This window comes from Mastomys coucha, unplaced genomic scaffold (assembly GCF_008632895.1).
Source record: "Mastomys coucha isolate ucsf_1 unplaced genomic scaffold, UCSF_Mcou_1 pScaffold1, whole genome shotgun sequence".
Classification (NCBI taxonomy): domain Eukaryota; kingdom Metazoa; phylum Chordata; class Mammalia; order Rodentia; family Muridae; genus Mastomys; species Mastomys coucha.
Genome location: NW_022196891.1, coordinates 61,799,091 through 61,825,330, shown reverse-complemented (window position 1 = coordinate 61,825,330; position 26,240 = coordinate 61,799,091). Strand labels below are relative to the sequence as shown.

Genomic DNA, 26,240 nt, shown 5'->3' with positions numbered 1-26,240 from the left:
GCTCGGAAAGCCCTCACACAACAACCAGGCTCTACATCAGGTAGAGGCCTCAGAAGGGCTCTACTCCATAGCTGTCCTAAGTCAGCCCTGTGTAATGAGGTGGCATCTGCCCACCTTACAAAGCTTGAAAGCAAGCCTCCCCAGAGTCAAGCTGAACCAAAGTTACCAAACTGAAAGCTAGACCAAAGCCCAGCACTCTTTACAGGGAACAATCCATGTCTCACTTCCAGGCCTGAGGAGGAGGAGAATACAAGCCACCAGCAGAAGCAACGTCAGCAAGGAGACAAGGATCCAGCAGGCAGGAGCAATGTAATGATTGCTAATACAGCTGTCATAGGTGAGCCTGCATGCTCATTTATAGGAGAAATACGGACATTCTGAGGAAAAAAAATGAAGAACAGAAGACTCAGATCTAGAAATGAAACCAAAGACACTAAACTAAGCAGAGCTTTGGATGGGTGAGGAGGGCACAGCCCTGCAGGCACTTGAAACTGCTTCAGCACCAGCAAGGAAAGCCACAGCTGAGAAAAACAAAGGCCTCGTGGTACAGTGTCCACCATTTAACGTGGTGTCTTGGAAGAAATGTTGATAAAGTATTTTAGGAAATAATTTGAAAAAAAGTACACCAAGTTTCTATCCATAAACTTCTAAATCCAACAAAGGACTAGGAGGAAAAATAAAAGGAGAAAAGTATCAAACAGAACAGTACAACCAGCAAGAGGCAAAGGAAATCTTAAAGGGTGAGGAAAAAAATTAAAGACAGGTGAGCAAAGTCATGTGGCCGCATCAACGAGGCCGGCCAATGTAAGGCATGGACCCAAATCACACCATAGTCAAACACACACACACACACGCACACGCACACGCACACGCACACAGAGAAAAGAGCTGTGAGAGCCAGTATACAAATCCCTGTCAATAAGATGTAGTCAAAACACATTGTACATATGTATGAAATTCTCAAAAATAAACAGTGTTCTGGGGGGGGGGACAGACAAAAATATATAAATCCACACAAAACAACAGTAAATGTAGGCAAATAGAAAGTACTTCTTTCTCTTTTAGCTGTCTTAGAGATAATTATTCAATGGCTTCATAAGCCCTCATGTCTAAATGAAGAGGTTACTGGGAGAGTAGAGAGAGCTTAGGGCATGGGCGTGGGGCATCCAGAAAGAGTTAAAGGCAATAGATGGGAGAACATAATCAAAATATACTGCATGCTTGTGTGAAATTCAAAAAAAATTAATATAAATATAGTCAAAACAGAAAAAAGATAATTATCCAAAGGAAAACATTAGTTTTCTTTGAGTGGATGGCCCCAGGTGGGTCAACTGTGTTAGAGCGAATGGCCTCCCACTCATTAGCACACAGGCAGCACCAGCTGGCTTCAGCTGGCTTCAGCTGGCTTCAGCTGGCTATTTACTTGCTTATTTACTTACTTGTTTAATTTATGAGTCGAAGTCTCACTATGTGGCCTATGCTGGCCTCACACTTACTATGCAGGTCTCCTGTCCTCTGCTCAGAGTGCTGGGACTGAAGGAATGGGCTACCATGTACAGAGCAGGGGTGGGTGGTTTGTTTGTTTGTTTGTTTGTATGTTTTGAGTTTGGGAAACCAAATTGGGAGAGGGTGGGAGCTTGTGGTGGTGGTGAAACCTGGAAAGAGTTAAGGAAAGAAAGGGGAAAATATAATCAAAATACACTGCATGCACATGTGAGAGTCCAAGGAAAGAAATAAAAAATATAATAAAAAACAGAAAAAAGATCATTCAAAGAAAAACCTTAGTGGTGCATTGTAGAATGCATCACACACACATAGAGATAAGATTCATGACAAAATGACACTGAGAATCAGGGGAAAGTTGTTAGGATTTTCACTCAATGTGAGATGGAGTAGTGAAGAATAGGGCCAGACAAGAGCATTTCTCAGTGTCTGAGCCATTCAGTGCATCTTTTCACTATCCTGTCAACACTGAAAAGCACTATAGGCAAGGTGAAGATAAATACGACTTTGAGGAAGAACACCATGTGGGCAAGTGGTAGCACCAGGCTGTGCCAGGCCGTGCCAGGCCATGCCTGGCCATGCCAGCCCTTGTCCTGACTTCAGTGGGTTGGTAACACACAAGACCAAACTAAAGCAACTTATGATAGGGCACATTTACACATTAACCCGAGTGCTGTCATCTGACCTGACGGAAATGGCAGAAGAGGAGACTGCTTTATTAAGAAATGTGACAGACAACCCTGCTCATTAGCATCCTTAAATTTACCCCAAAGTGACTCTGCTATTTTGTGCGTAATTCTGTTGAATTTGATATTCTATTTCATGCTATTAAAATAGTGCCTATACATAAAATGCCAAGTTCTCAGTCAGAAGAGATCTCAAACACATATTTTGAAAAGGAGAGAAATAAATTATCTCCCTCTCTTCATTCTTTCTTCCCTTTCTACTTTGTCTGTGCCTCTCACTTTATGTCACTGTCGGCAGCAGACAACATTTACAGCAGCCGATCTCCTGATCACTCCAAACGGGCGAAGTGGAAGGAAGGACAGGTAGGGAGCAAACAGTGCCACTGAACACATGTGTTTCTTTAAAACATTGACTCGAGGGCTGGCGAGATGGCTCAGCGGGTAAGAGCACTGACCGCTCTTCGGAAGGTCCTGAGGTCGGATCCCAGCAACCACATGATGGCTCACAACCACCCAGAATGAGATCTGACGCCCTCTTCTGGTGTGTCTGAAGACAGCTACAGTATACTATGCTGGAGCTAGCGGGGCCATCCTGAGTTCAATTCCCAACAGCCACATGATGGCTCACAGCCATCTGTAGGGCTGCAGTGTACTCATACACATAAAATAAAATAATAAAAATAAATAAATCGAAAAAAATTCAAGTTGCAAAGGTTATCTCTGGCAGTAAGTAGATAACAGAGATAATCAGCAAAATTTTTAAAAAAATAATTAAAAAAAATAAAAATCGACTCAAAATGTTTTGGCCCTCCCAATTTTTAGTTGTTATGGTTTGTATATGCTCAGCCCAAGGAGTGGCACTATTAGAAGGTGTGGCCCTGTTGGAGTAGGTGTGGCCTTGTTGGAGCATGTGTGTCACTGTGGGTGTGGGCTTTAAGACCCTCATCCTAGCTGTCTGGGAGTCAGTATTCTGCTAGCAGCCTTCAGATGAAGATGTAGAACTCTCAGCTCCTCCTGCACCATGCCTGCCTGGACACTGCCATGCTCCTGCCTTGGTGATAATGGACTGAACCTCTGAACCTGTAAGCCAGCCCCAATTAAACATTGTCCTTATAAGAGTTGCCTTGATCATGGTGTCTGTTCACAGCAGTAAAACCCTAACTAAGACATTAGTTAAGGAGAAAATTTTTAAGACAATAAATTTGAAGTAAGTTTGAGTATAAGTATAAATTATCAACAAAAATCATCTATCAAAGAATTATTGAACTAAACAGTAATAAAACCCAACAGCAATAGCAGCTAATATTTACACAGCACACTCAATGAAGAGACAAGAGACTACTTTACATGATTTGTTTCAATTAATTCTCATAACAATCTTCTGATAGTCATCATTCTCATCTGTACATAAGCTAATGAAAGCTTTGAAAGAGTAAATACCCAAGGGTCCCGGGAGCTGAACTTGGGTCCTCTGAGACAGCACAAGCCCTCTTCACCATTGAGCCTTCTCTTCAGCCCATGTCGAGCATCTGTTATTCAGCTGTTGGCCAATCACACTTACTCTTTTAAGAAATATATTTTTAGACTGTATTTTTGTTTTTTCTTTTTTGATTATGCTGTTTATGCTAGTAATCCTTCATCAGATCTGTGGTTTATAAATCATCCTTTATAATACTTTGAATAACTATACATTATAAGATTCCCAAGATTTGAAACATACACATTGCATTTAGTCCCATTATTTACATTTATGTTCATACTTACGTTATACTCAGACACTACACCTTTATAGACTTCATAGAATTCTTCAACATTAGCCCGATCCAAATTGAACTATGGTAAGAACAAAACAAAACTGTAAGCTGATAAAGTGAGCTCCCTCAGCACTGGGCATTTACCATTCCCATACACACACTTCGACTTTTTGCTATGAGGTGTTTTTTCCTCATACTGCTCTCATAGACGCTAAAAAGGCCAGGCTGGCCTTGAACTTGTGGCTGTTCTACCTCAGCCTTGCAAGGGCTGAAATTAAAGTTAGTTGCTATCATACCTGTCTCATTCTTTTAACTTCAAAATGTGAGTCCTTCTTTTTAGAAGAATATGTTATTAAAGACCAACTGATCAATGATAATCTTATTATCTATTTATTGAAGTTTATTGAGTACTTAATGTGTGAGGCATGACTAGGTTTCATACATGTGCCACCTCATATGAGAAGCTCAGATTTAGGCACGTTACTGCTAAGACTCAGAGGCACCAGGAGACCTCCCGAAATTGGCCTTCTATCCCCCTCCCAGAATTCGCCCCCATTACCACGCTCTCATCCAATACTCTACAACTGTAGAAGTGAAACCCTATTCTTGATTCAACAAAACAGGCATGAGCAATATAATGCTGTTTTTTGGTAGATTAGACATACAATAAAACAGTTACTAATTTCAGGTCCTGTACTGGTAGATCTTGTAGACAGAATAGAAAGCAAAGTCATATGACTGCCCACTGAAGAATTTGAAAAAATTGCTAAAACTGGTTTGTAACAACACATTTGAACACATCAAGTGGACTTCTTACTAACACAGCAGTGCGAATAGATAGTGTTCGTATAAAACACAACATGATCTACTAACTCTTTATCAAGGTTGGTTTTACATTCAGTTAGGAATGAAATTTTGTATCTTTAACAAGTCTCACAAACTAAAACATTAATTTAAAGAAAAGGGGTCTGAGCCAGTGTCTTAACCACACTCCTCCTCTGCTTCTCTGGAATTGCCAGGACTGGAGTCACTAAGAAATGTCAGTCTACAGTCAACAACTCATGCCATAAAGACAGACCACCATGTGAGTGTTACTAGTACAGGGAGGGAATTTGGTTTGACTTAGATGCTTTATGCGACATTCATTCAACCTTTACCACTAGTAAATCAAAATGTGACATAAAATATAACTTAATAATTGGGGCTGGAGAGATGGCTCAATGTGTAAGAGCACCGACTGCTCTTCTGAAGGTCCTGAGTTCAAATCCCAGCAACCACATGGTGGCTCACAACCATCTGTAACGAGATCTGACACCCTCTTCTGGAGTGTCTGAAGACAGCTACAGTGTACTTATTTATAATAATAAATAAATCTAAAAAGAAATATATAACTTAATAAAACCCACAGTGGCAAGTAACATTCTCATGGCCTGAAAAGCTGAGACTAAGGCTGCCTAACTATTGTCACTTGCTTAGGAAACTACTGACCTTTGACGATACCATGGCTGACTCTAAAGACCTACAATTGCATCCACCAGTATACTATGATGCCCTCACAAATGCACCAGTGAGTGCAGTTACAGAAGTATGTGTTACGACTTCAGTGAAGGACTCTCTAGAATGTCTGAGAAGGCAATTCTAAACCAGTAATGGGGGTGAGGCTTAAGGGCCACGGGGTGATTATGTACACTAGCACTTGAGGGACAGTTTAGAAACCAGGCCCAGGCTGAGAGTGGCAAAGGAATGAGAACTCAATTCTTCCTCCACTATTTGCTAAGAAACTCAGAACACAGAACCCTCATTGATGAGCCTCACTTTGCCTGTTTGTCAATGGTAAGACTAAAATGAAATAGTCTTTGCTCCCTACTTTTCAGCCGAAGTTCTAAGGAATGAAGAAACTTTGAGGCTTATTATTTGGATATTAGTATTTCAGCACCATTACATATTTGTGTTTCATTATAAAGTTGTTGAGTTCAATTTTTTTGTTGTTGTTGTTGCTGTTTAGTTTGTTTTGTTGCTGCTGTTGGTTTTGACTGGCCTGGAACTCACCACGTACATCGGGCTGGCCTCAAATGCATACCTACCTCTCCTTCCAGAGTGCCGCGATTAAAGGCCTATGCTACCACATCCAGCCAGGTTATTGAATGTGCATCTCTTTAATTTTAATAAATCCAAATCTCAAGGGCGCAGTTAACATTCACTTACACACATTTTAAGGGTTATTAAAAAACAATTCTCCCATACAATATGGCTCATTGCAAAGCACTTACCATCTGTATTGCTGATATTCCAAAGCATGCATCTCGAATAGCTATTAAAATCTTTCCCAGCATTCCTAAAAATGAAGAACAAATTGGTTCAAAATACAAAATATTTGAACTGTTTTAGGTTTTCTAAGCAATACAAGTTTTCAACAACAATGACCTTTGTTTCTACTCCAAATAAGGAAAACGCAGCGTCTCTGCAGAAGAGAAGCCAGTAAACCACGGAACTGAGCACCACCCTTGGCCATCTGACTACTTTCTGTAAAGGCTCCAGGAATGTCAACGAGGGTCCCGAGAACAATGTGAAAAGCATTTAAGGGAGTATCTGCCTTTAAAGCCCCATGAATCTACTGATGTAAATAACATGGAAATCAAATAATTTTTAAAAATAACATTACCAAATGAAGTGACAAGATGCTGGTTAATTTAAGAGGAAAACATAAAAGCATAGAAAAGGTAGGCAGAGGCTTCAGGGGGGAATTAAGATATATATCATTCTTAAATCCTGAAGAAAAACGACGGGCTGAAGAGAAAAGTATGAGCAACTCAGAAAAGAAGAACACCAAGAAAAAAGAGAGGTTACACCCCAGTTGAAGGTCTGTGGAGCTAGTTTAATTCTTTCCCCACTGTGATATATACACTGTGGTGGTTTGGATAAAAATGGCCCTCAGAGGCAAGTGTACGTGAATGTTTGGTTCCTTGTTGGTGGACTGTTTAGGAAGGGTTAAGAAGTGTGTGGCCTTGCAGGAGGAGGTGTGTTGCTTAGCATAGACTCTGAAGTTTCAAAAGCCCACACTAGGTCCAGTCTCTCTCTGCCCCTGGCTTGAGGATTAGAGCTAATCTTTCAGCTACTACTCCCTACGGTACCATGTCTGCCTGTTTGTCACCACCTTTCCCTCAATAATGGAAATGGACTAACCCTTTGCAACTTTAATCAACCCCTAAGTAAATGCTTTCTTTATAAGTTGCTTTAGTTGTGGTATTTCTTCACAGCAATTTATTAATAACTAAGACATACACCATGACCAAAAGAAGTTTGGGGCAAAAAGGGTTTATCTCAGCTTACAACTTTCACTCCAACTCGAAGGGAAGGCAGGGTACAAAACTCAAGGCAGGGGCTGAAGCAGGAAGTAAAACGGAGACCATGGAGGACACCTGATCATTGGCTTGTTTAGCTAGCTAGCTTCCTTCCATTCTTTCCTCTCCTTCCTTCTCCCCTTCCTTCCTTCCTTCCTTCCTTCCTTCCTTCCTTCCTTCCTTCCTTCCTTCCTTCTTCTCCCCCTTCTCCTCTTTCTCTTCTTCTCTTGTCTTTTTGAGACAGGGTCTCACTATGTAGATTTTGTTGGTTTAGAACTTGCTATGTAGACCAGAATGGCCTCAGCTCATAGAGCTCTGCCAGCCTGCTTCCCTTCCTCAGTGCTGGGATTAAACGCGGGCCTATGCCACTATTCCCTGGGTCAGCTTGCCTTCTAACACAACCCAGGACCACCTGCCCAGAGGTGGCACTGCCCACAGTGAGCTGGACCCTCTTGCATCAACCAACAATCAAGAGCTTGCCACACAGCCTTGCCTATAGGCTATTATGGAGGCAGGCCCTCAGCTGAGAGTCCCTCTTCCCAGACATTTGTCACGTTGACCAAAACTAAGCAGCAAAGTCCTCCATGTCAACATGAAGAATTCGGGCACAAATTCCTTCACAAATGGGTGGAGTTTTTTTGTTTTTTGTTTTTTAATAAGGAAAGGTTCTGTTGACTCTTAAGAGTATGGCAATAATTTTGAGATAGTTTTGCTTCGTATAAAACTTTGTGATATAAACATCTTATAGATTAATTTTGTTACTTGACAATTTATGCATTATTTAATGTATTCTGGTTATTCTCTCCTGCCTACCCTCTCTTTTCTCCCTCCCATTCCTATCACCATTGCTACCCCCACTATTCCCTTGCCCAGAATCACAACTCTGGTTTTGAGTTGTGACCCATTTAACCATTACCATCTGTGCGACCATTAGATTGGAACAGTCTCTCCGAGCCTGGGGGCGAGGAGGGGGTAGAGACACAACTGAAAGCAATGATTACACCCTGACCGGCACTGTGACTCTACCAGTGAGGGGAAGGGTCTCCCAGCCTCTCCTCTAGCCTCTGTGCTGAGGGGTCCATTCTTATGCAGACCCAGTGTAGCCATCTTCACTGCTCTAAGTTGGGACAGCAATCCCTGTATGTTGCCTAGAAGATAACTTGGACTTGTCAGGTAAACTATAACCCCATCTCCCTCTTTCTGTCTCTTACATGTTTGTGCACACACATACACACACACCATATTCTAAACCATCAGGATATGTTCTTAGAAAGCCCAGTCACCAAGCAAGGATGATGCCTTAATGTGCACTTTTATTTACTATCTGAATGGCAACCCAGCAGTGCTATTTTAATTGACGTGGGACGGGGGCTGAAAGCAAGCCAGAGGTGAACTTATTTTTCAAAGTATTCACAAGTAAAAGCCTACTGATATCAACCACAAAGTGAGAACATGGGTTTCTCAGAAGTTTGGGGAAAAAAAAGGCAGTGCTCATTTCAGTTTTCAAACTTTTTGTCATTATGGATCCTTTAATTCTTAGAAATTTTTAAGATCTAAAGAATTCTAAAGAACTGTTATTTATATAGATTCTACCTAACAGTATTTATTATAAATTAAAACAGAAATTTTAAAAACAGTTATTAATTTAAATATAACAAATACTCTGTGTTAACAGAAAATAATATTTTTGAGGAAGAAGTGAATATTAGTAATAAATACTAAGAGGTTAGTGACTACCACTAGTGATTAGTGATAAGAGAGCTACTGCTTTATATATTTTTAAAGCCTCTTGAACGTTAAAGTTAATGGAGGGCAGCTGCGCTCTTATATATACTTTAGCTTTCAATCTATGATGTTTTGGCTATGCATATTTAGTTGGACAATGGTGGAGCATTTTAATAACAATTCAAGACAAATGTCTCTACATGACAAGTGATAGTTTCTTACAAGGTCACTGCAAAGTATCACATGGTAAGTCTTTGATTTTTGCCACGATATTAAACACACTGGCCTACCATATACTTTGTCCATGTATGGCTTGTATCACACAGTGATCATCCAGGAAGTACCAGTTTGCTGCACTACGGAGGTCTTTCAAATGCTGACACAGTTTGTTTGGACACAGCACACAAACTGAGGGCACTCCCCTCACCAGGGCACTCTCCTCACCAGCACACGGTACTTAAGAAGCTAATCAGCTCAGGTAGGTGGCGGCTGTTCTCTGAGATCTCTGTTTTCGTTTTGTCTTCACTTGGCTTTTACCTCTGTAAATAACTTGCTAGCTGCTCTCTTTAAAATGATATCCATGCTTAGATTTAGAGCATGGAGAGGTGGCTAGGTGGCTAAGAGGACTGGCTGCTATTCCTGAGGACCCAGTTTTAGTTCCTAGAACCTACATGGTGGTTCACAACCATCTGCACTGCCAGTCCCAGGGGACCCAAAGCCTAATTCTAGCCTCTGAGGGCACCAGGCACACATACAGTATACAGACATACATACATGTAAAACATTCACACACATGATAATTTAACAAATAAAAATTATATGCTTATGTAATTGTGAAGAAAATTCTTTTCAAAATTAGGTATAAAAGCAATAGTTTGTCAAGTGGAACCATTAGCCTTTTCTATGCCCACCTCAGTTCCCGAATAATGATATGAGGGCTTACTTATTTATGAATTAATGCTAGACCATAAGCCAGTTTGTTCCCAACTAGCTTATTATCTCTACTCAGTTCCATACATCTGACTTCCGCATCTCAGCAGAGAATCCTCCAAATCCTCTGCACCTCACTCCTTCCCAGAGTTCCTCTCTCTGCCTGGAGGTCCTGACTTCCTACTCTCCTTAGCCAAAGGCCCTAGGCTTTTTATTTTAAACAATCAGAAGGTGTCTTAGGCAGGCAAGGAAGGACATCACTCCAATATAAAAGTGTTATTTAATGACAAAAAAAAGAAAATGCATGTAGTTGACCTCAGCAGAACTCAGAGTTTGAATAGCTGTACAGGATATGAGTTTCCCTGGACACCTGAACTCTGGAACAAAAGTTGTTCCTCCGAACTTCCCACTTCTCAGAGTGTTCAGATGACCCACAGTACTCTTGATAGCCCTTACGTGAGGGGCTTTTCTCCACACAAGAACGTGACAGTATAATTTGGCATTTCACGTGATCTACTCAAAGCTCTACCACACTCATTCACCATGCTTCCGCCTTGTGCAAATGTCAACACATTTAAAGGCACAAGTAAACATAACAAAGGAATGTCATGCCACACAAATGTTACACATTGTAACTTTGTATTTTGATGGAGGTGTGAGGTACTAGTGATTGCACTAGCCAATATAAAGATAAATCTAAAGTCTGTATCTATTATAAACCTGTCCCATCGACCCAGAATTCTAGGAAGCTATATTTCCTTGTGGGATGGATCATTTGAACAGGATTTCTACCTACAGAAAAGCAAGTAGGGTGCTATGGTAATCACTAATGTCAAGGACGGTCACACTCAGGTCTGAATCCTATATGAAAATTCTCCACTAGTTTAGGTCATATGGAATTACTACTCCCACACCTGCTCAATATCCATGGATGCCGCCTTTTTATGACCACTTGCTTATGTGTGGTGATAGGTCACAGAAGCATTTAAGAAAGTCGTTTTGTGTTTAACAGCTTAGAACACAAAGAGTCAGTAACCATGTGTCCTCTCCCCAATCCTCGATACAAAATGTCCAGATGACTGAACAAATGGCAGTAACTATGTAAATGAAGCACATGCATGCAGCAATCAAATCAAATAAAATGGTGTCCCAGGAAGCAAAGGACAAACGGGTCAAACAAAGCCGAGTGCTAGCGCTTGCACAGCGGCTGCATTTTAAAATAGCTTGCTTACAACTCCATGAATGTCACCTCTTAAATGTCTGACTGTCAAGCCATTCCTTCAGCATCGTGTTTCTCACCTGGTTTGGTTAAAAGCTTCTTTTCACATATCTTTCTCACAACAACTCATACAATAGCAGACTTTTATTTATTTATTTATTTAATCTTGCTCTTTCCTGTGACTATTCCCAATTTCCTTTTAAAGTGATTTCCTAGCCAATTTGACCAGCAAGGGAACTGTCAGGTTCCTATAGGACCCACTAACTACAAACTCCATGGAGAGGTCAAGAGGGGCAGCCCAGATCTAAGCAAAGCCAGCCATAGCTCTTTGATTCCCAGGCCATAGAAATCTAGCTAGGAACCATAATTAGCTTAAACTACAGAGTTCTTCCCTAGGATTATTTTAGGGATGGAATTGGAGAAAACACACTTTCCACTGTGTTCACACCGAACAACCCCCCTATAGTTGGCAGCTCTCGTTTCTAGAAAGTACTGGAAAATGTATCTAGAAGGATGAAGCTGAGAGTCAAAAGAAGCAAAGCTCGAGCAAAGGTAACATCATTACTAAGTCGCTGTTTAGTCTTCCCTAATCCAGCACAGCCCCTTTTCTCGTAGTCTTGTAAAACTGAGACAGGGACCCAGCTTGGCTTTCTTCTCTCACATCAGCAGGGCCTTCCTCAAGCTACCTGCTTATATAGGAAGTAAAGTGCTGCAACCTGAGCTGAACGTGCTGAAGCCGGAAGCCAAGAATAAACCTGTGACATTCTGATGCTGGCTGAGTATGGAGGGCAGTGGACGCCCCACCCCCAAACGCATGCGCAGCCAAGTGAGATCTCTCTGAACAAAGTAGTGAAATGATTACAAGGGGAAGCCATATGATGAGAACAAAATCCTCTGCTACCTTCAAGTTCAAATAGTTATTTTTCCAGAAGTAGTAAACCGAATCCTTTAAATACAAATGGGCTTGCTTCAAATAAAGGAAATAGGATCACATGGTAAAAATAGGCAATTTAAAATCAAGTAGAATCAACATAAAAGGAATGGTAAATATTTTGGTAGGAATTAAACTGGAAGGTAAGATGCTTACATTGGGTTGTAGGGTCTAAGGTAGCCGAAGAGTAGTCGGATAAGGCAGCCCAGCTCCCAGCTTGTTACGGTACAATTCAGGTACAATGAGGTCCTGACATATTGTTTAAGGTTCATTCAAATACTGAAGAGAGAACTCCAGGGGACTTGCGGGATTTGAAACACGGGCTGTTCCAGAAGCCACAGTTTTTATTAAACAAAAGTCTCAGTGCCAGATATGTCCTTATGGATTGCTGACTAGGGAGGTCCCAGAGGTCCCCCAAAATGATATAAGTACTTGCCCATTCCTCTTGGATACCCAACAGAACTAGATAAGACCCTTTTTCTGAAGAGACTGCATATATAGGTTGTAAGATACAAAGTAATAAAGCTGAAACTGAGCTGCAAACTTCTCCTGCTAGCTAGCTTTCAAAATGGTAAATGTTATGAAGCCTATGAGAAAAGGCATCAGTAGCCTTACCAAGGTGCGAGCCCTAACTAAAATCTCAACCCAGACCACAAGTGCACCCTAGTGCAACACAGCACAACTGCGGAGGGTGGTAACAAACTTCCCACTAGATTGGAGTCAAGGCCCAATCTGCATTTACTTCTTGGCTGGTACTTGTCTGTAAACCCAGTCCAAAAAAATCCATGGTTGAAGATATGACAGGGACATAGTGGAGGGATTTACTATAGTTATTTGGCTAAATCAACATGGCATCAAAATGCCTTCAAAACATCCATTAATTTTTTTGAAAAAAGTTTCATTGAAAAATTATTTTCTCATACACTATACTGACCATAGTTTCCCCTCCCTCTACTCCTCTCCGTCCCTACCCACCTCCTCTCTGCTCCAGACCCACTCCTTTTCTGTCTCTCATTAGAAAAGGACAGGCTGCTAGGAGATTACCAAACATCATAAAATATATAAGACAAAAACCATCACATCAAGGCTGAACAAGGCAATCCCACAGAAGGAAAAAAGCCCTAAGAGCAGGCACAAAGATCAGAGACCCACTCGTTCCCACACTCAGGAGTCCCATAAAAATGCTACAATGAAAGCTATGATATATATGTGCAGAAGAATTAGTCCAGGCCCTTTATAGCTCAGTCCTTGCTGCTTTGGTCTCTGTGAGTTCACATGCACCTTGTTCAGTTGATTCAGAGGGCCATGGTCTCTTGGTGTCCTCCCTCCCTCTGGCTCTTAAGATCTTTTTGCTTTCTCTTCCCCAAGGATCCTTGAGCTCTGAGGGGAGGGATTTGATGGAGGCATTCCATTTAAGGTTGAGCACTCCCAGGTCTGTCTGTCTCTCTGTCGATGTCTCTTTCTCTCTCTGGCTGTGTGTCTCCGAATCTATTCCCACCTGCTGTAGGAGAAGCTTCACTGATGATGACTGAATAAGGCTCTGATCTATGATTATGGAAGAATATCAATAGGAGCCATTTCTTGGTTACTCAGTGTCAGGTATGGGTTCCATCTTGTGGAGTAGGCATTAAGTCAAGTCAAATGTTGGTTGGTTACTCCTACAAGTTCTATGCCACCATTGCTGTAGCATTACTTGCAGGCAGGACAGATTGCAGGTCAAAGAGTTTGTAGCTGGAGTGTTGTTTATCTTTTCCTTTTAAAAGCTTGCAGAGTGCCTTCCCATATTAAAGGCCCTAGAATATAGGGGAGAAGACTCCATATAGGCTCCAGCTTGGCATCTACATATTAAATCAGTTGTGTGGGTATTGTACTTGGCAATGGGACCCCATACTCAGTATGCCTAGAGCAGCCCATTGTCTTGGCAACAGCCAAGTTGTTATTTAGAGATTTCCATGGGAGCCCCTTGGCCAACCCATTCCTGGCACAGGAAGACTCCCCTGGTGACAAGAGTGTCAGTTGGAAGTCTGTCACTCCCATTATTAGGAGATCTCACTAGGATTGCTTTAATATATTTTAGGGAGTTACTACCTCACTAGCTTTTCTTATATCCCTCAAATGCTCCTCAGTTCTAACTGTCTGCATTCTTTTGCTCAACCCTCTTGCCCCTCCTCCTCCTCACTTGCATTCCAATCCACCTCCAGTCCGCACATAAAATTTATTCTATCTGACCCTCCCAGGGAGATCCATGTACCCTCCCTAGTCCCTTCCTCTATAACTAACCTCTCTGGGTCTACAGATTATAAGTTAGCTTTTATTTACTTAATGGTTAATATCCACATAAAAGTGAATATATACTGTGTTTATCTTTCTTGGTCTGGGTTATCTCACTCAGGATGCTTTCTTCTAGTTCCATCCAATTGCTTGCAAATTTTATGATGCCATCTTTTTTTAACAGCTGAGTAACACCTTATGTCCAAATGTACCACAGTTCCTCTATCTACTCTGTTGTCCAGGGACTAGGTTGTTTCCAGTTTCTGGCTATTATGAATAGAGCAGCAGTGAAGTAGTTGAGCCAGTGTCCTTGTGGTAGGATGGAGCATCCTTTGGTATATGTACAAGAATGGTATGGCTGGATCTTAATGTAGATAGTGCCCCAGTGTTCTAAGAAACATCCGTATTGATTTCCATAGTGGCTGTACAAGTTTGTACTTCCACCATCAATGGAGGAGTGTTCCCCTTATTCTATATCCTCGCCAGCATGAGCTATCACTTATGTTATTGATTGTAACCATTCAGATAGGTATAAGATGAAATCTCAAAGTAGTTTTGATTTGCATTTACCTGATGGCTAAGGATGTTGAACATTTCTTTGTGTGTTTCTCAGCAATTTGAGTTTCCTCTATAGAAAATTCTGTTTAGATCTGTATCTCATTTTAAAATTGGATTATTTTTGGCTTTTTGATATCCAGTTTCTTGAGTTCTTTATCTATTTTGGGTCTTAGACCTCTATTAGGTATAGAGTTGGTAAAAAAATCTTTTCCCATTATGTAGGTTATTGCTTTGTCCAAATGATGGTGTCCTTTGCCTTACAGAAGCTCTTCAGTTTCATGAGGTCCCATTTATTAATTGTTGATCTTAGGGCCTGTGTTCTGTTCAGGAAACCTTCTCGTATGCCAGTGAGTTCAAGGATATTCTCCAGTTCTTCTTCTATCAGGCTCAGTGTACCTGGTTTCATGTTGAGGTCCACCTGGAGTTGAGTTTGGTGAAAAGTGCAGATCTATCTGCAGTCTTCTAAATGCAGACACCCAGTCTGACTAGCACATTTTGAAGATGCTATCTTTTTCCAGTGTGTATTTCTGAGTTCTTTACTCACAAACCGGGTGTCCGTGGGTATATGGATTCATGTCTGTATCTTCCATTTGATTCCAATGGATGTGTCTATTTTTATGCCAAACATCATGGTGTTTTTGTTACCACCACTCTGGAGTACAACTGGAAGTCTGGAAGGGTGGAGCCCCTAGGAGTTCTTTTTTGTTCAGAATTAGTTTTTACTATCCTGGATTTGTTGGTTTTCCTCATGAAGTTGAGAATTGTCCTTTCAAGTCCTGTGAAGAATTGTGCTGGATTTTTGATGGAGACTGCATTGAATCTGTAGATGGCTTTTGGTAAGATGGTCATTTTATTATGTTAATCTTGCTGATCCATGAGCATAGGAGGCCTTTCCACATTCTTACGCAGAGGGAAACACTACTGTCAGCATTAATCAGGGAAGCTTCTCCTTACAATGTATGGTGGTGGATACAGAAACTAGGCTGCTCAAGGTGCTGAGAATCAGGGACAGTTGACTGATTAAACTTAAACCAAATATTTATAAGACCTGCTCTAGATTCAGAGAAATCATGGAAAAGGGGTCAGAAAAATACAAGAGCTAGAATATGCTTATAAATACTATCTAAGTCAAATGAGCCTATCATTCCTTCTGTGGCTGTCTGTCCTGGGCAAGAAAGACTGGATCTGTCAACTGCTAATCATGGATGGGAGAGGAGATCATAGGATCCTATTAGCCCTCCTGAACTTTGAATATGAATGAAATAAAATAAAAATGTATGTATGAAAATACCATAACTATTATTTTGTATGTATGCCTAAAAAATAAAACATAAATTGTATCCCTAGAAATTATTATAAAGATAAATAGGATATGTATTATAGGTAGCTACTAGGCAATTATTAGAAATAAAAGAAGAAAATTATATAATAAAACAAGAAAAAGGTAAAAAGAAGTATATTTTTACAACTGTTACTCATACCTTGAAATCACATTTTAAAGGTCATGTAAGTACATATAAATTAAAACAAAAATATAATGGTGTATGAAAAAAGTATAATATAAACTAAATAAGCATAATTATTATTTCATTTGAAACTGGTACTATTATTATTATACAGGATAGTACAAGAAATAAAGTTACCCATCAACAGAGATATATTCCTAGCACTGGGGAAGCAAGAGGTAGATGGACCTCTGTAAGTTTGAGGTCAGCCTGGTCTACAAAGTGACTCTAGGATAGCCAGGACTCTGTAACACAAAGAAACCCCATCTCAGAGAACAAAAGCAAAAAAATTCATCAACATATGAGAATAGTTACATATCAAGTAGGACTTATTTCAGGTACACAGGCCTTATCCATTATTTAAAAGTCAATGGATGTAGCAATGCTAGTAACCTATGAAAAAGAACACATGGTCATATCGATGATGCAGAAAAGAACTTTAAAAAAATGTGCAATACCCTTCAGAATATAAACTCAGAAAAAAGGAAGGTGGAAAACTCGTTCATTTTGATGTGTTGTCAGAGTTTAAGACAATGTACTGAAGCAAGAAGGAAGTTGGAGGCATTTGGATCAGAAAGGAAAAACTCTAACCAAGATTCCCATATTAGAAATCCTAATCTACAACTAAGTCACAGAAGTAATAACTGGTTTCAACAAGATGATAGGATTCAAGATGCCCATTAGCAAGTTACATTTCTCTTTAAGTTGACAAGTTTAGCATAATCTCTATCAAAATCCTAGTAAAAATTTTATACAAATTAAGATACGACTATTCTAAAACTACATGGAAATATAACAAAAATGAGAGTAGCTGAAACAGCTTCAGGAAGGAATGGAATGGAGCCAGGCATCGTGGCACACACCTAAACCCCAGCATCTGCGAGACCAAAGTGAGAGAAGAGGAACTGCAAGGCCAAGCAAGGCCAGCCCGGGCTTCAGGAGAAGTTCAAGGCCGACCTGGGACACAGAATGACACTGTGTCAAGTGGGAAGACTCACTCTACTCAAAACTGTCACCGAATGGTGAGTGTCGGCAGGACAGCTGCATGCATGCACATCAGTGGAACAATAAAAACACTGACCACAGAGCCCCACACTTCAGGCAAAAGCAGTTCAACAGAGGGGAGCTGACCTGAGCCAGCTCGGCAGCACCCAAGCTGGGACGTGAGGAAAATGGCTCTGGAGTTACTTCTCACAACACGTGTACACTGGGACATCTACACGGATGTGGCCCTTCTCCTCTCACATATGTTGTATGTATTGGTCACATACCCCTTCATACAACACTCACAGTAGTCCTACGGACTGAATGTCCTATGTTGAGACCCTAAGCTAATGGGATGTATTATCAAATGAGGGAGCATACATTCTTTGCCTTTGCCTATAATCAAGTATAGGATTAGAAGACATACCCTTTGAGAGTGATTAGGTCATCAAGATACAGATACACATAGAATCTTTATAAAAGAAACTTTAAGAGATGGGAAAATGCCGGGCAGTGATGGTACACACCTTTAATCCCAGCACTTGGGAGGCAGAGGCAGGAGGATTTCTAAATTTGAGGCCAGGCCAGCCTGGTCTACAGAGTGAGTTCTAGGACAGCCAGAGCTGTAAAGAGAAACCCTGTCTCAAAAAAGAAAAAAAAGAGAGAGAGATGAGAAAATAGTGAAAAGTTTCCACAAAAAAATTTATATTTTATTAATATAGGATTTGTTAAGAAACATTTAATCTTGATACAGCCAAGAGTATTTAAACTAACAAAATGGGTATGTAGATAGTATGCTAAATACTGATATTAATTTAAACCACATTAAAGAAATTTTATTGCCTTTAAAATTTATATCTAGTGATATAAAAAACATGATCACTAAAAAATAGTGTATTTTTAAAATGTGATTAGCATAAACCAAATAAAGGTGAAGATTATGAGCATTTAGATTTATTTGCAATAAAGCACAGAAGAAACCACAAGAATTGCTATATTCAACAGAAGAAATTTAATGCTAATCCAAGCAAACATACATAACAAATAACCCTGTGTATAAAACTATGTGGAAATATTTGTCTTCTCTATAGAGAAGTTATAAAGCAATCTACTTCAGTGGGAATTTTCACTGGGAAAATGTTTTGGAAGTCCACAGATTGGTCTAGCTGTGTCTCAGACAGCTTCCCTTACCACTCAACAGCTGAGAAGTCAACTTACAAAAACTCTGTGTTGGCTCACATTTTGGCATATTTTATTCAATGATATGTTGCTTTTAGGCCTGTGATTAGACTACCTACCACAGTGGATAGGCCTGACAGAACAAAGCATTTACCTCATGGCCAGGAAGCAAGAGAGAAGAAGGGCTCTGTCCCCTCATCCACCTCAGGGACACACCCTCACCAGACCTCACTTTCCAAGGTTACCATGAAGTATGTCAATAACATATGAGTATTGAGAGACCACTTAGGATCCAAGATACAGATGACTTGTGGCTTATGCTACTATTCCAAAAATAAGCAAAAAAATTAGTATAATTGCATTAATTTAGTAACATACAATAGTTTAGATCCAGTTTAGCTATTAAATGAAGAACTAAGAAAGGCACTTAGGGCCTCATATTGATCATACTGACCACCCGATCATAAAATTCAACCTCATTGTTAAGCAAGTAGGCTTACAAAACAGATCTGATTTAACCAATGTCATTAGTGACCCTCCACTTTAGCACACATATAGATCTCAAATGAACATTTTCCTTACCGACTGCCTAATAAAGATTACTGAGAACTCACTGCAAGGCAATGGAAGGAATAACCAATAAGAGCTTCACAGACTTACCCAGATGTAGTGCCTACACATTAAACTGATCCAACTGTAACTGAGGGAGTAGAAAACAGTAAAGGCAGGCTCCATACCAACTAAGCATGGACAGAACAGATGGACAGAAACTAGGACTCCCAGGGAAGAGCAATCAAACACTGTTCCTTACTGGGAAGGCAGGATAGGTTTAACATAGCAAAGGAGGTAAGGAGCAGCTAGCCAGGTTGCAAGAAGATAACAGGTTTAAGACTGAAAAGAATAGAAGACAAAGTAGAGGACTAGGGAAAGCCAGAAACTGACAAAGCTAGGTTCTGCACCACAGGGACTTCTGGCTTCCTACAGGAGAGGTTCTTCCTGATCTGAGAGGTGAACTCATTAGGGACAGGAATAAGAATGATTGCCCCTTGAGGATGACTCCGAGCTTTTAGATTTCCATGAGTGCAATCACAAAGATGCTATGTATGTGAAAAAACACTGACAGAAATTTGTTTTTTTCAGAGCCAAACACCACAAAAAGACATAAGAGCTAACTCTAAGCCATGTAAACATTTGTCCAAATATGGCCAAAATAAATATTTTCCCTGACCTAAAATTAGTTCTGCTGTTTGTCACCTTTTCATTAACATATTTAAAAAGTCTCTCAAGGACACCTGGCTTTGCTTATATTTTTAAAGGACTACACAGTTTTATTTTAGTTACCCAAAGTCACAGCTGAGGAGACCTGCAAAGTTAGAAATAATATTTCAAGAACATTGTTTCCTCTGTTGGTTTCAAATGGCTCTGTCATATCCAGCTTCAGGAAGGCTATATTGCCATTCATATAAAAGCTTCAAAATAGATGCATCCTTGGCTACAGAATGAATAAATAACTCTTGCCCTCACCTGTGTAGCGTGTACTATAATCAAATTCTTGGTCTTGCCTGTGCAGTGTGTATTACATTCACTGGTGCAGACCATTTTCCCTCTAGGTCCCAGCATGTTGATAATGGGACAGCTTTGCTGCTGGGCCTCCTCAAAGTATGGTGCTAACATTAAGTAGTGTGAGCATGACCTGGAAACTTAACAGGAAATCATGCTCTTGTAGGACAGGATGGTGCAGGCCTGTAATCTCAGACTCTTGAGAAATAAATGTGCAATTAGTTTTGTCTTAATTTCTCCTACTCTTTATTCTTTAATTTGGAAATGATGAAACACATGAAATGAAAATAAAGTTGTAGATCAGGAAAGTAAATTTTCCCCTACTGCAGAATTTCAGCTCTTAATAAAGGCATTCATTGCTGTGTCCATTTCTCCCATGTTCTTCTAAAATGTTCAACCCATATATATATGCCATTCATTTTATGCTTTACTTAATTTCCATATATGAGTTCTAAACAAAAATAAACGTATGGTGCATCCTATAGCAGTCATGTGAAGTTTAATAGTTTGGGAGAGACCAACAGCAACATCACAAGCGGAGCTCTTGTTACATCACAAGCGGGAGCTCTTGTTACAGGTCTCTCCAATAGTTAGCCCTTCCCCCTTCAGAGGGCGAAAAGCTTGGCTTTGGAAGGATCATTCCTTTATGCTTCACCACCTATTCATTATTATTTTTAATTGACAGTTAAGGTAAATGCAGGGGCAAGGAGAAAGGAAAGAACAAGAAGAAAGGACGGACTAAAGAAAAGGAATGGAGAAGAATGTTAAGAAGGCAAGAGCAAAGAGCAAGGGATTGGAGGAGAGGAAAATAAAAAGATTTCATGAAGACCAGCCTGTCCTCGAACTCAGAAATCCACCTGCCTCTGCCTCCAAGTGCTGGGATTAAAGGCATGCGCCACCACCGCCCGGCCAAACAAGCTTTTTTAAAATTCGGAAAGATACAGTCAAGATACTACTAAAGGTAGAAAGGAAGAAACGATAAGGAGACAAAAAAAAAAAAGGTAGACAGAAGATTGCCCAATAAAGAAAAAACAAAATTAGACAAGTGCATGGAGATTATGGAGATGACTAAAAAAGATGCATAGAAGACGGTATAAAATATGATCATATAAAATGTCCATAAAAGTACAATGAAAAGACCAGGAAGGAAAACGCATCGTTTTCCTGCGTTTTCTGCAGCTCTGTGCTGCACTGGGTGACTGACATCCCCAAAGACCTTCACTTTCCTACTTGTTTAACAGCGGCCTCTGCTGGTCACAGTTAGCTTTTCAGCCCCTGTGCTGGACTGACTGCCCCACCCTTCTCAATCTCCCAATTTGTAGCCCCTGAAGTGGCATTGAGGCAGGGGGTTGCTCCCAAGTGCCCTAACGGGACGGATTCAGTCACAGCACTGAGGACTATACAAAGTCCTGAGCGTTAATCATCGTGGAGGGCTGTGGTGCAGATGCCAAGCATCCTCCTGGAGCTTCCCCGTGTTCTTCACCTCTCCATCAGTGAGCCTACAATAGGCACTTGGCTCCAGAGACTGGTCTAGCCCTGGACCTCAGGCTGAGAGTCGTTCTCAGTGAAGGAAGTCAGCTCCAGGCACTGGGGGCGGGGCTTTCTTTATACATTGTCCCTGTCTGGGATGAGCAGCTTAGGGTCTGCATTTTGGGGGCTTGCCAGCAAATCGTGGAATTAGATTGAAGCTTCTGAAAGCTACAGCTTGTCTTAAGGGCAAGACTCCAGAGGATTTTCATTAGCCCTTCTTAGTCATGGTTTCTAACTGGAGCACTCCAAGACAGAGTCCAATGCTCATGAGCTCGGCAAGCCTGTGACTGCAGCATGCCTTAGGAACATATGTGCTAAAGAAAGTCACGGTCAAGTCCAAGAGTCAATATGGGAGGAACCGCACAAACCTCTGAATATCAGTGACTCAAGGAAAATGATCCCTACTGACTCAGGGAGGAGCATTATTGGAGGTGTGGCCTTGCTGGAGGAAGTGTGTCACTGGGGCTTGGGCTTTGAGGTTTCAAAAGCTGAAGCCAGGCCTAGTGGCTCACTGTCTCTTCCTGCTGCCTGCGGATCTAGATGTAGAACTCTTGACTAACTCTCTGTATTCGTGCCACCATACTTCCCTGCCGTGACGGTAACAGACGAAATCTCTGCACTGTAAAGCGAGCTCCAACGAAATGTTTTCCTTTAGAAGAGTTGCCACAGTCATGGTATTTCCTCACAGCAGTAAAACCCTAAGTCAATCAAGGATCACCATGCATTAAGGGCCACAAGTGTATCAACTGCGAGAGTGGCTCCTGTGCCTCAGCTGGGCGGCAGAGTGAAACTGGCTCTGGTCACTCACAAAGAGCAGGAGAGCTGACCTTACCCCTGTCAGAGGCAGCATTGGGTATGTTAGCTGGGGCAGTGCTGGAGAGCTTCCTCAGCTCTCTAATATACCTCCAGGCCCAGATCCAGGGCTCTGAGTTGGTCCACCCCTAAATCTACACCACCCGTGAACTGTTGGAGGGTATGAAAGGGTGGGTCCCATAGTTCCAGAGCAGAAGACTTTCCAGGACGCAGGAGGACCACTACCGTATAACTGGGAGGAGTCTCAGACCCAGTACTAATGGTATGGCAGAAGCCAGAGGCCCCGAACCAGACCAACGACTCATTGCGATGAACATCGCAAGTAAAGATGTGCGGACAGAGGGGAATCCTGCGGGGACATGCTACAGCTTCCACGATGAGAAGTTTTCTATGCTTTGATTTTGTCATTGTTGTTGTTTTGTTTTTATTTTCTTTTGGAGGGGTTGCAAGAGTGAAGAGTGGATAGGAAGGGGCCGGGAGATGGGACTGGAATGTAAGATGTGACATTCACAAAAAAATCAATTTAAAAAAAAAAAAAAACCAAGCAAACATAAAAGAAGCATCTCAGAGCTGGCGTAGGATGACCGTGCCACTGCTGACTGACAGACAGTGCTCATCAAACTTTGCTGAGCTCTACAACCACTTGAGTCTGTGGACCATGCCTATTGACAGGCCTTACTTAACCTTTGACTTTTCTCAGTCAGGTTAGCACCTTCTGAGCTTGCTCAGTAGCTCTAGAGCAGGGCTGGGATACGCATATTGAATGAATACTCAGTTTGAGAATAACTAAACTGAAAACTTGACGGTGGGCAACACCAGCATTTCCCCCAGGAATGTCTCTTATTCAGAGGCAGGCAGGCCTTGTGAAATTTGATACATAAGGGAAGAGCACTAGTTGTATTGCCCACCGTGGGTCAGTAACTACCACAGGATGGTGAGCGAAGTACTGCAGGCAGTTCTCAGTTACTCCTTAACAGAGAAGCTTCTCTGTAATACTTCAGATTTATGATCATTTCACAGCAGGCTGGTATCCAAACCATTCTGTTCTGCCCAAGTACTCTCTCTAAGGCACTTGCTCTCCCGCACAGCAGCTATTTAATGTAAAGAACAACAAAGTATCACTTGTGGCTACACATGTCTCTTAGTGAGACTGGGAGAAAATTCAGCTTTACGGAAATAAGGAGACTGAACTATAACAACATCAGGGATTGTCAAGACAGGTTCTCAAGTCACACTGTAATTGAAACTTAATAGCTTTCTACTTATAAATACTAGATATAATGTCATCTACAATATTTTTTTAAATTATTTATTTATTATATGTAAGTACACTGTAGCTGTCTTCAGACACCCCAGAAAAGGGGCATCAGATCTCATTACAGATGGTTGTGAGCCACCATGTGGTTGCAGGCATTTGAACTCAGGACCTTCAGAAGAGCAGTCAGTGCTCTTAACCACTGAGCCATCTCTCCAGCCCTACAATTTTTGTTTAACTATCCTTTATTATACAAACTTTTAATAAGTATTTTATATATTTAATTTAGAAGATTTTTTAACATTTGTGGTGTGTGTTGTGTGTGTATGTATATGTGAATGCATGAGTGTTTGTGTGTGCGTGTATATGAAGGCACAAATGTTTACAGGTGCATGTCTATGCAAATGTATACGTGTTTGTATGTGCATGTACATGTGAATGCATACATGTTTCTGTGTGCATGTCTATGTGAGTGCACGAATGTTTGGTGCACATGCATGTGGAGGCCAGAGGCTGGCACTGGGTGTCTTCCTCTTCCACCTTATATTTTGTACTTAGTTTATTGTAAGGTTAATTATTTTATTTTATGTTTGAGTATTTTGATTGCACGTCCACACATCTGTGTACCACATACATGCCTGGTGTCTGTGGAGGGCAGAAGAGGTCACTGGATCCCTTAGAACTGGAGTTGCAGACAGTTGTGAGCCACTATGTGAGTGCTGGGATTCAAACCCAGAGCCTGTATAAATACAAGTGCCCCTAACCACTGAGCCATCTCTTTAGCCCTTCTATCTTACTTTTTGAGACAGGGTCTCTCTCTGAATCTGGAGCTTACTAATTGGCTAAGACTAGACAGCAGCCGGGCAGTGGTGGCGCACGCCTTTAATCCCAGCACTTGGGAGGCAGAGAGGCAGGTGGATTTCTGAGTTCGAGGCCAGCCTGGTCTACAAAGTGAGTTCCAGGACAGCCAGGGCTACTCAGAGAAACCCTGTCTCGAAAAAACAAAAAACAAAAAAACAAAAACCAAAACCAAAAACAAACAAACAAACAAACAAAGACTAGATAGCAAACTTGGAGAATTCGCCTGTCTCTGGCTGTCCCTCACCCTGATATAGGGGTTAGAGATGAATGCTCTGCTACACTGAATTTTTGTTGTTGTTGTTGTTGTTGCTTTTGTTTTTAATGTGGGTGTTAGGGACCCCAACTTGGGCCCTCAGTAAAGTGCATACAAACACTTTACTGACTGAGCTATATCCCCAGGATACTCAAATTATTTTTGGTCTGGTAAACATTTGTAAAAGAAATTTCAATAACTCCCTTCTCTCACTTTTTACTTTGTCTTAAGATTCTAGGCTCGACATTCAGACATTGATAGAAAGCCATCTGACACATGTGCTCGACTAGTCAGCTATTCAACAGTTCAGTTCTAGGAATATGAAGAACCTTCTAGAAGAGGATTAATGCCAAGAGTTGTACAGGTCTCCAATGACAGAGCGCCATCTCCCTCACTAGTTTCCCATGCTAGTCTATTAGAGGGTTGATCATCGATTAGAGGGTTGATCATTGATTAGAGGGTTGATCATCGATTAGAGGGTTGATCATCGATTAGAGGGTTGATCATCGATTAGAGGGCAGATCATCGATTAGAGGGTTGATCATCTATTAGAGGGTTGATCATCTATTAGAGGGTTGATCATCGAATAGAGGTTGATCATCGATTAGAGGGTAGATCATCTATTAGAAGGGGATATCTTCAACCATTTTAGAGCTAATGATAACTAAGGTGCACATGACATGGACTAAAGGACACCGACCTCAAAGACCTCGCAGCAGACAGGTTTATCTGAGCACTGCCTGGCGCTGGTTCCCAGTCTTCTCCTAGCCCTATGCACTAGTGCCTGTGTAACCACACAGTGAGGAACACAGACCTCCCTCCCTCCCACACTGTGCTCTGTTCTGCACCCTGCTTCCTCCCTCCCCTCTTCCAACGAGAAGCTGGGTCAGGCCTATGGAGGAGGGATCCGGGGATCTGCCACATATGACATTTTATTATTTAGTTTATTAAGAAATGATGAAAATGCACAAATTCTGATGTATAATTACAATAGGTTCTTATGAGTAAGGAGTAGAAAATGTAAAGAACATGCTTACTGGCTGACAAGCCTCTGGAAAGCCCAGGCCCCAAATGACATGGGAAGTGACGGGAAGACTTCATGTTTATAAAACATGCTAAAGACGCACAGCTGAGCTGGTGAGATGGCTCAGCAGGTAAGAGCACTGACTGCTCTTCTAAAGGGCCTGAGTTCAAATCCCAGCAACCACATGGTGGATCACAACTACCCGCAATGATATCTGACGCCCTGCCCTCTTCTGGTGCGTCTGAAGACAGCTGCAGTGTGCTTATGTATAATAATAAATAAATCTTTGGGCTGGAGTGAGCAGGGTCTACTGGAGCAAGCGTGGCCTACCGGAGCAAGCGGGGCCAACCTGAGCGAG

The 26,240-nt window shown here is 41.3% G+C and overlaps 1 protein-coding gene across 4 annotated transcripts in view; it reads right to left on the bottom strand.

Annotated features, from left to right (window-relative positions):
- Positions 1–26,240, bottom strand: part of Nme7 (NME/NM23 family member 7) — a 155,899-nt gene that overhangs the window by 62,274 nt on the left and 67,385 nt on the right. For all 4 annotated transcript variants that reach the window (XM_031387737.1, XM_031387748.1, XM_031387764.1 and 1 more), the window contains 2 exons: positions 6,214–6,278; positions 3,954–4,022 (listed from right to left, as the gene is read on the bottom strand). In XM_031387737.1, coding sequence (XP_031243597.1) covers positions 3,954–4,022; positions 6,214–6,278 — 134 coding nt within the window. The remainder of the gene's footprint in view (positions 1–3,953; positions 4,023–6,213; positions 6,279–26,240) is intronic.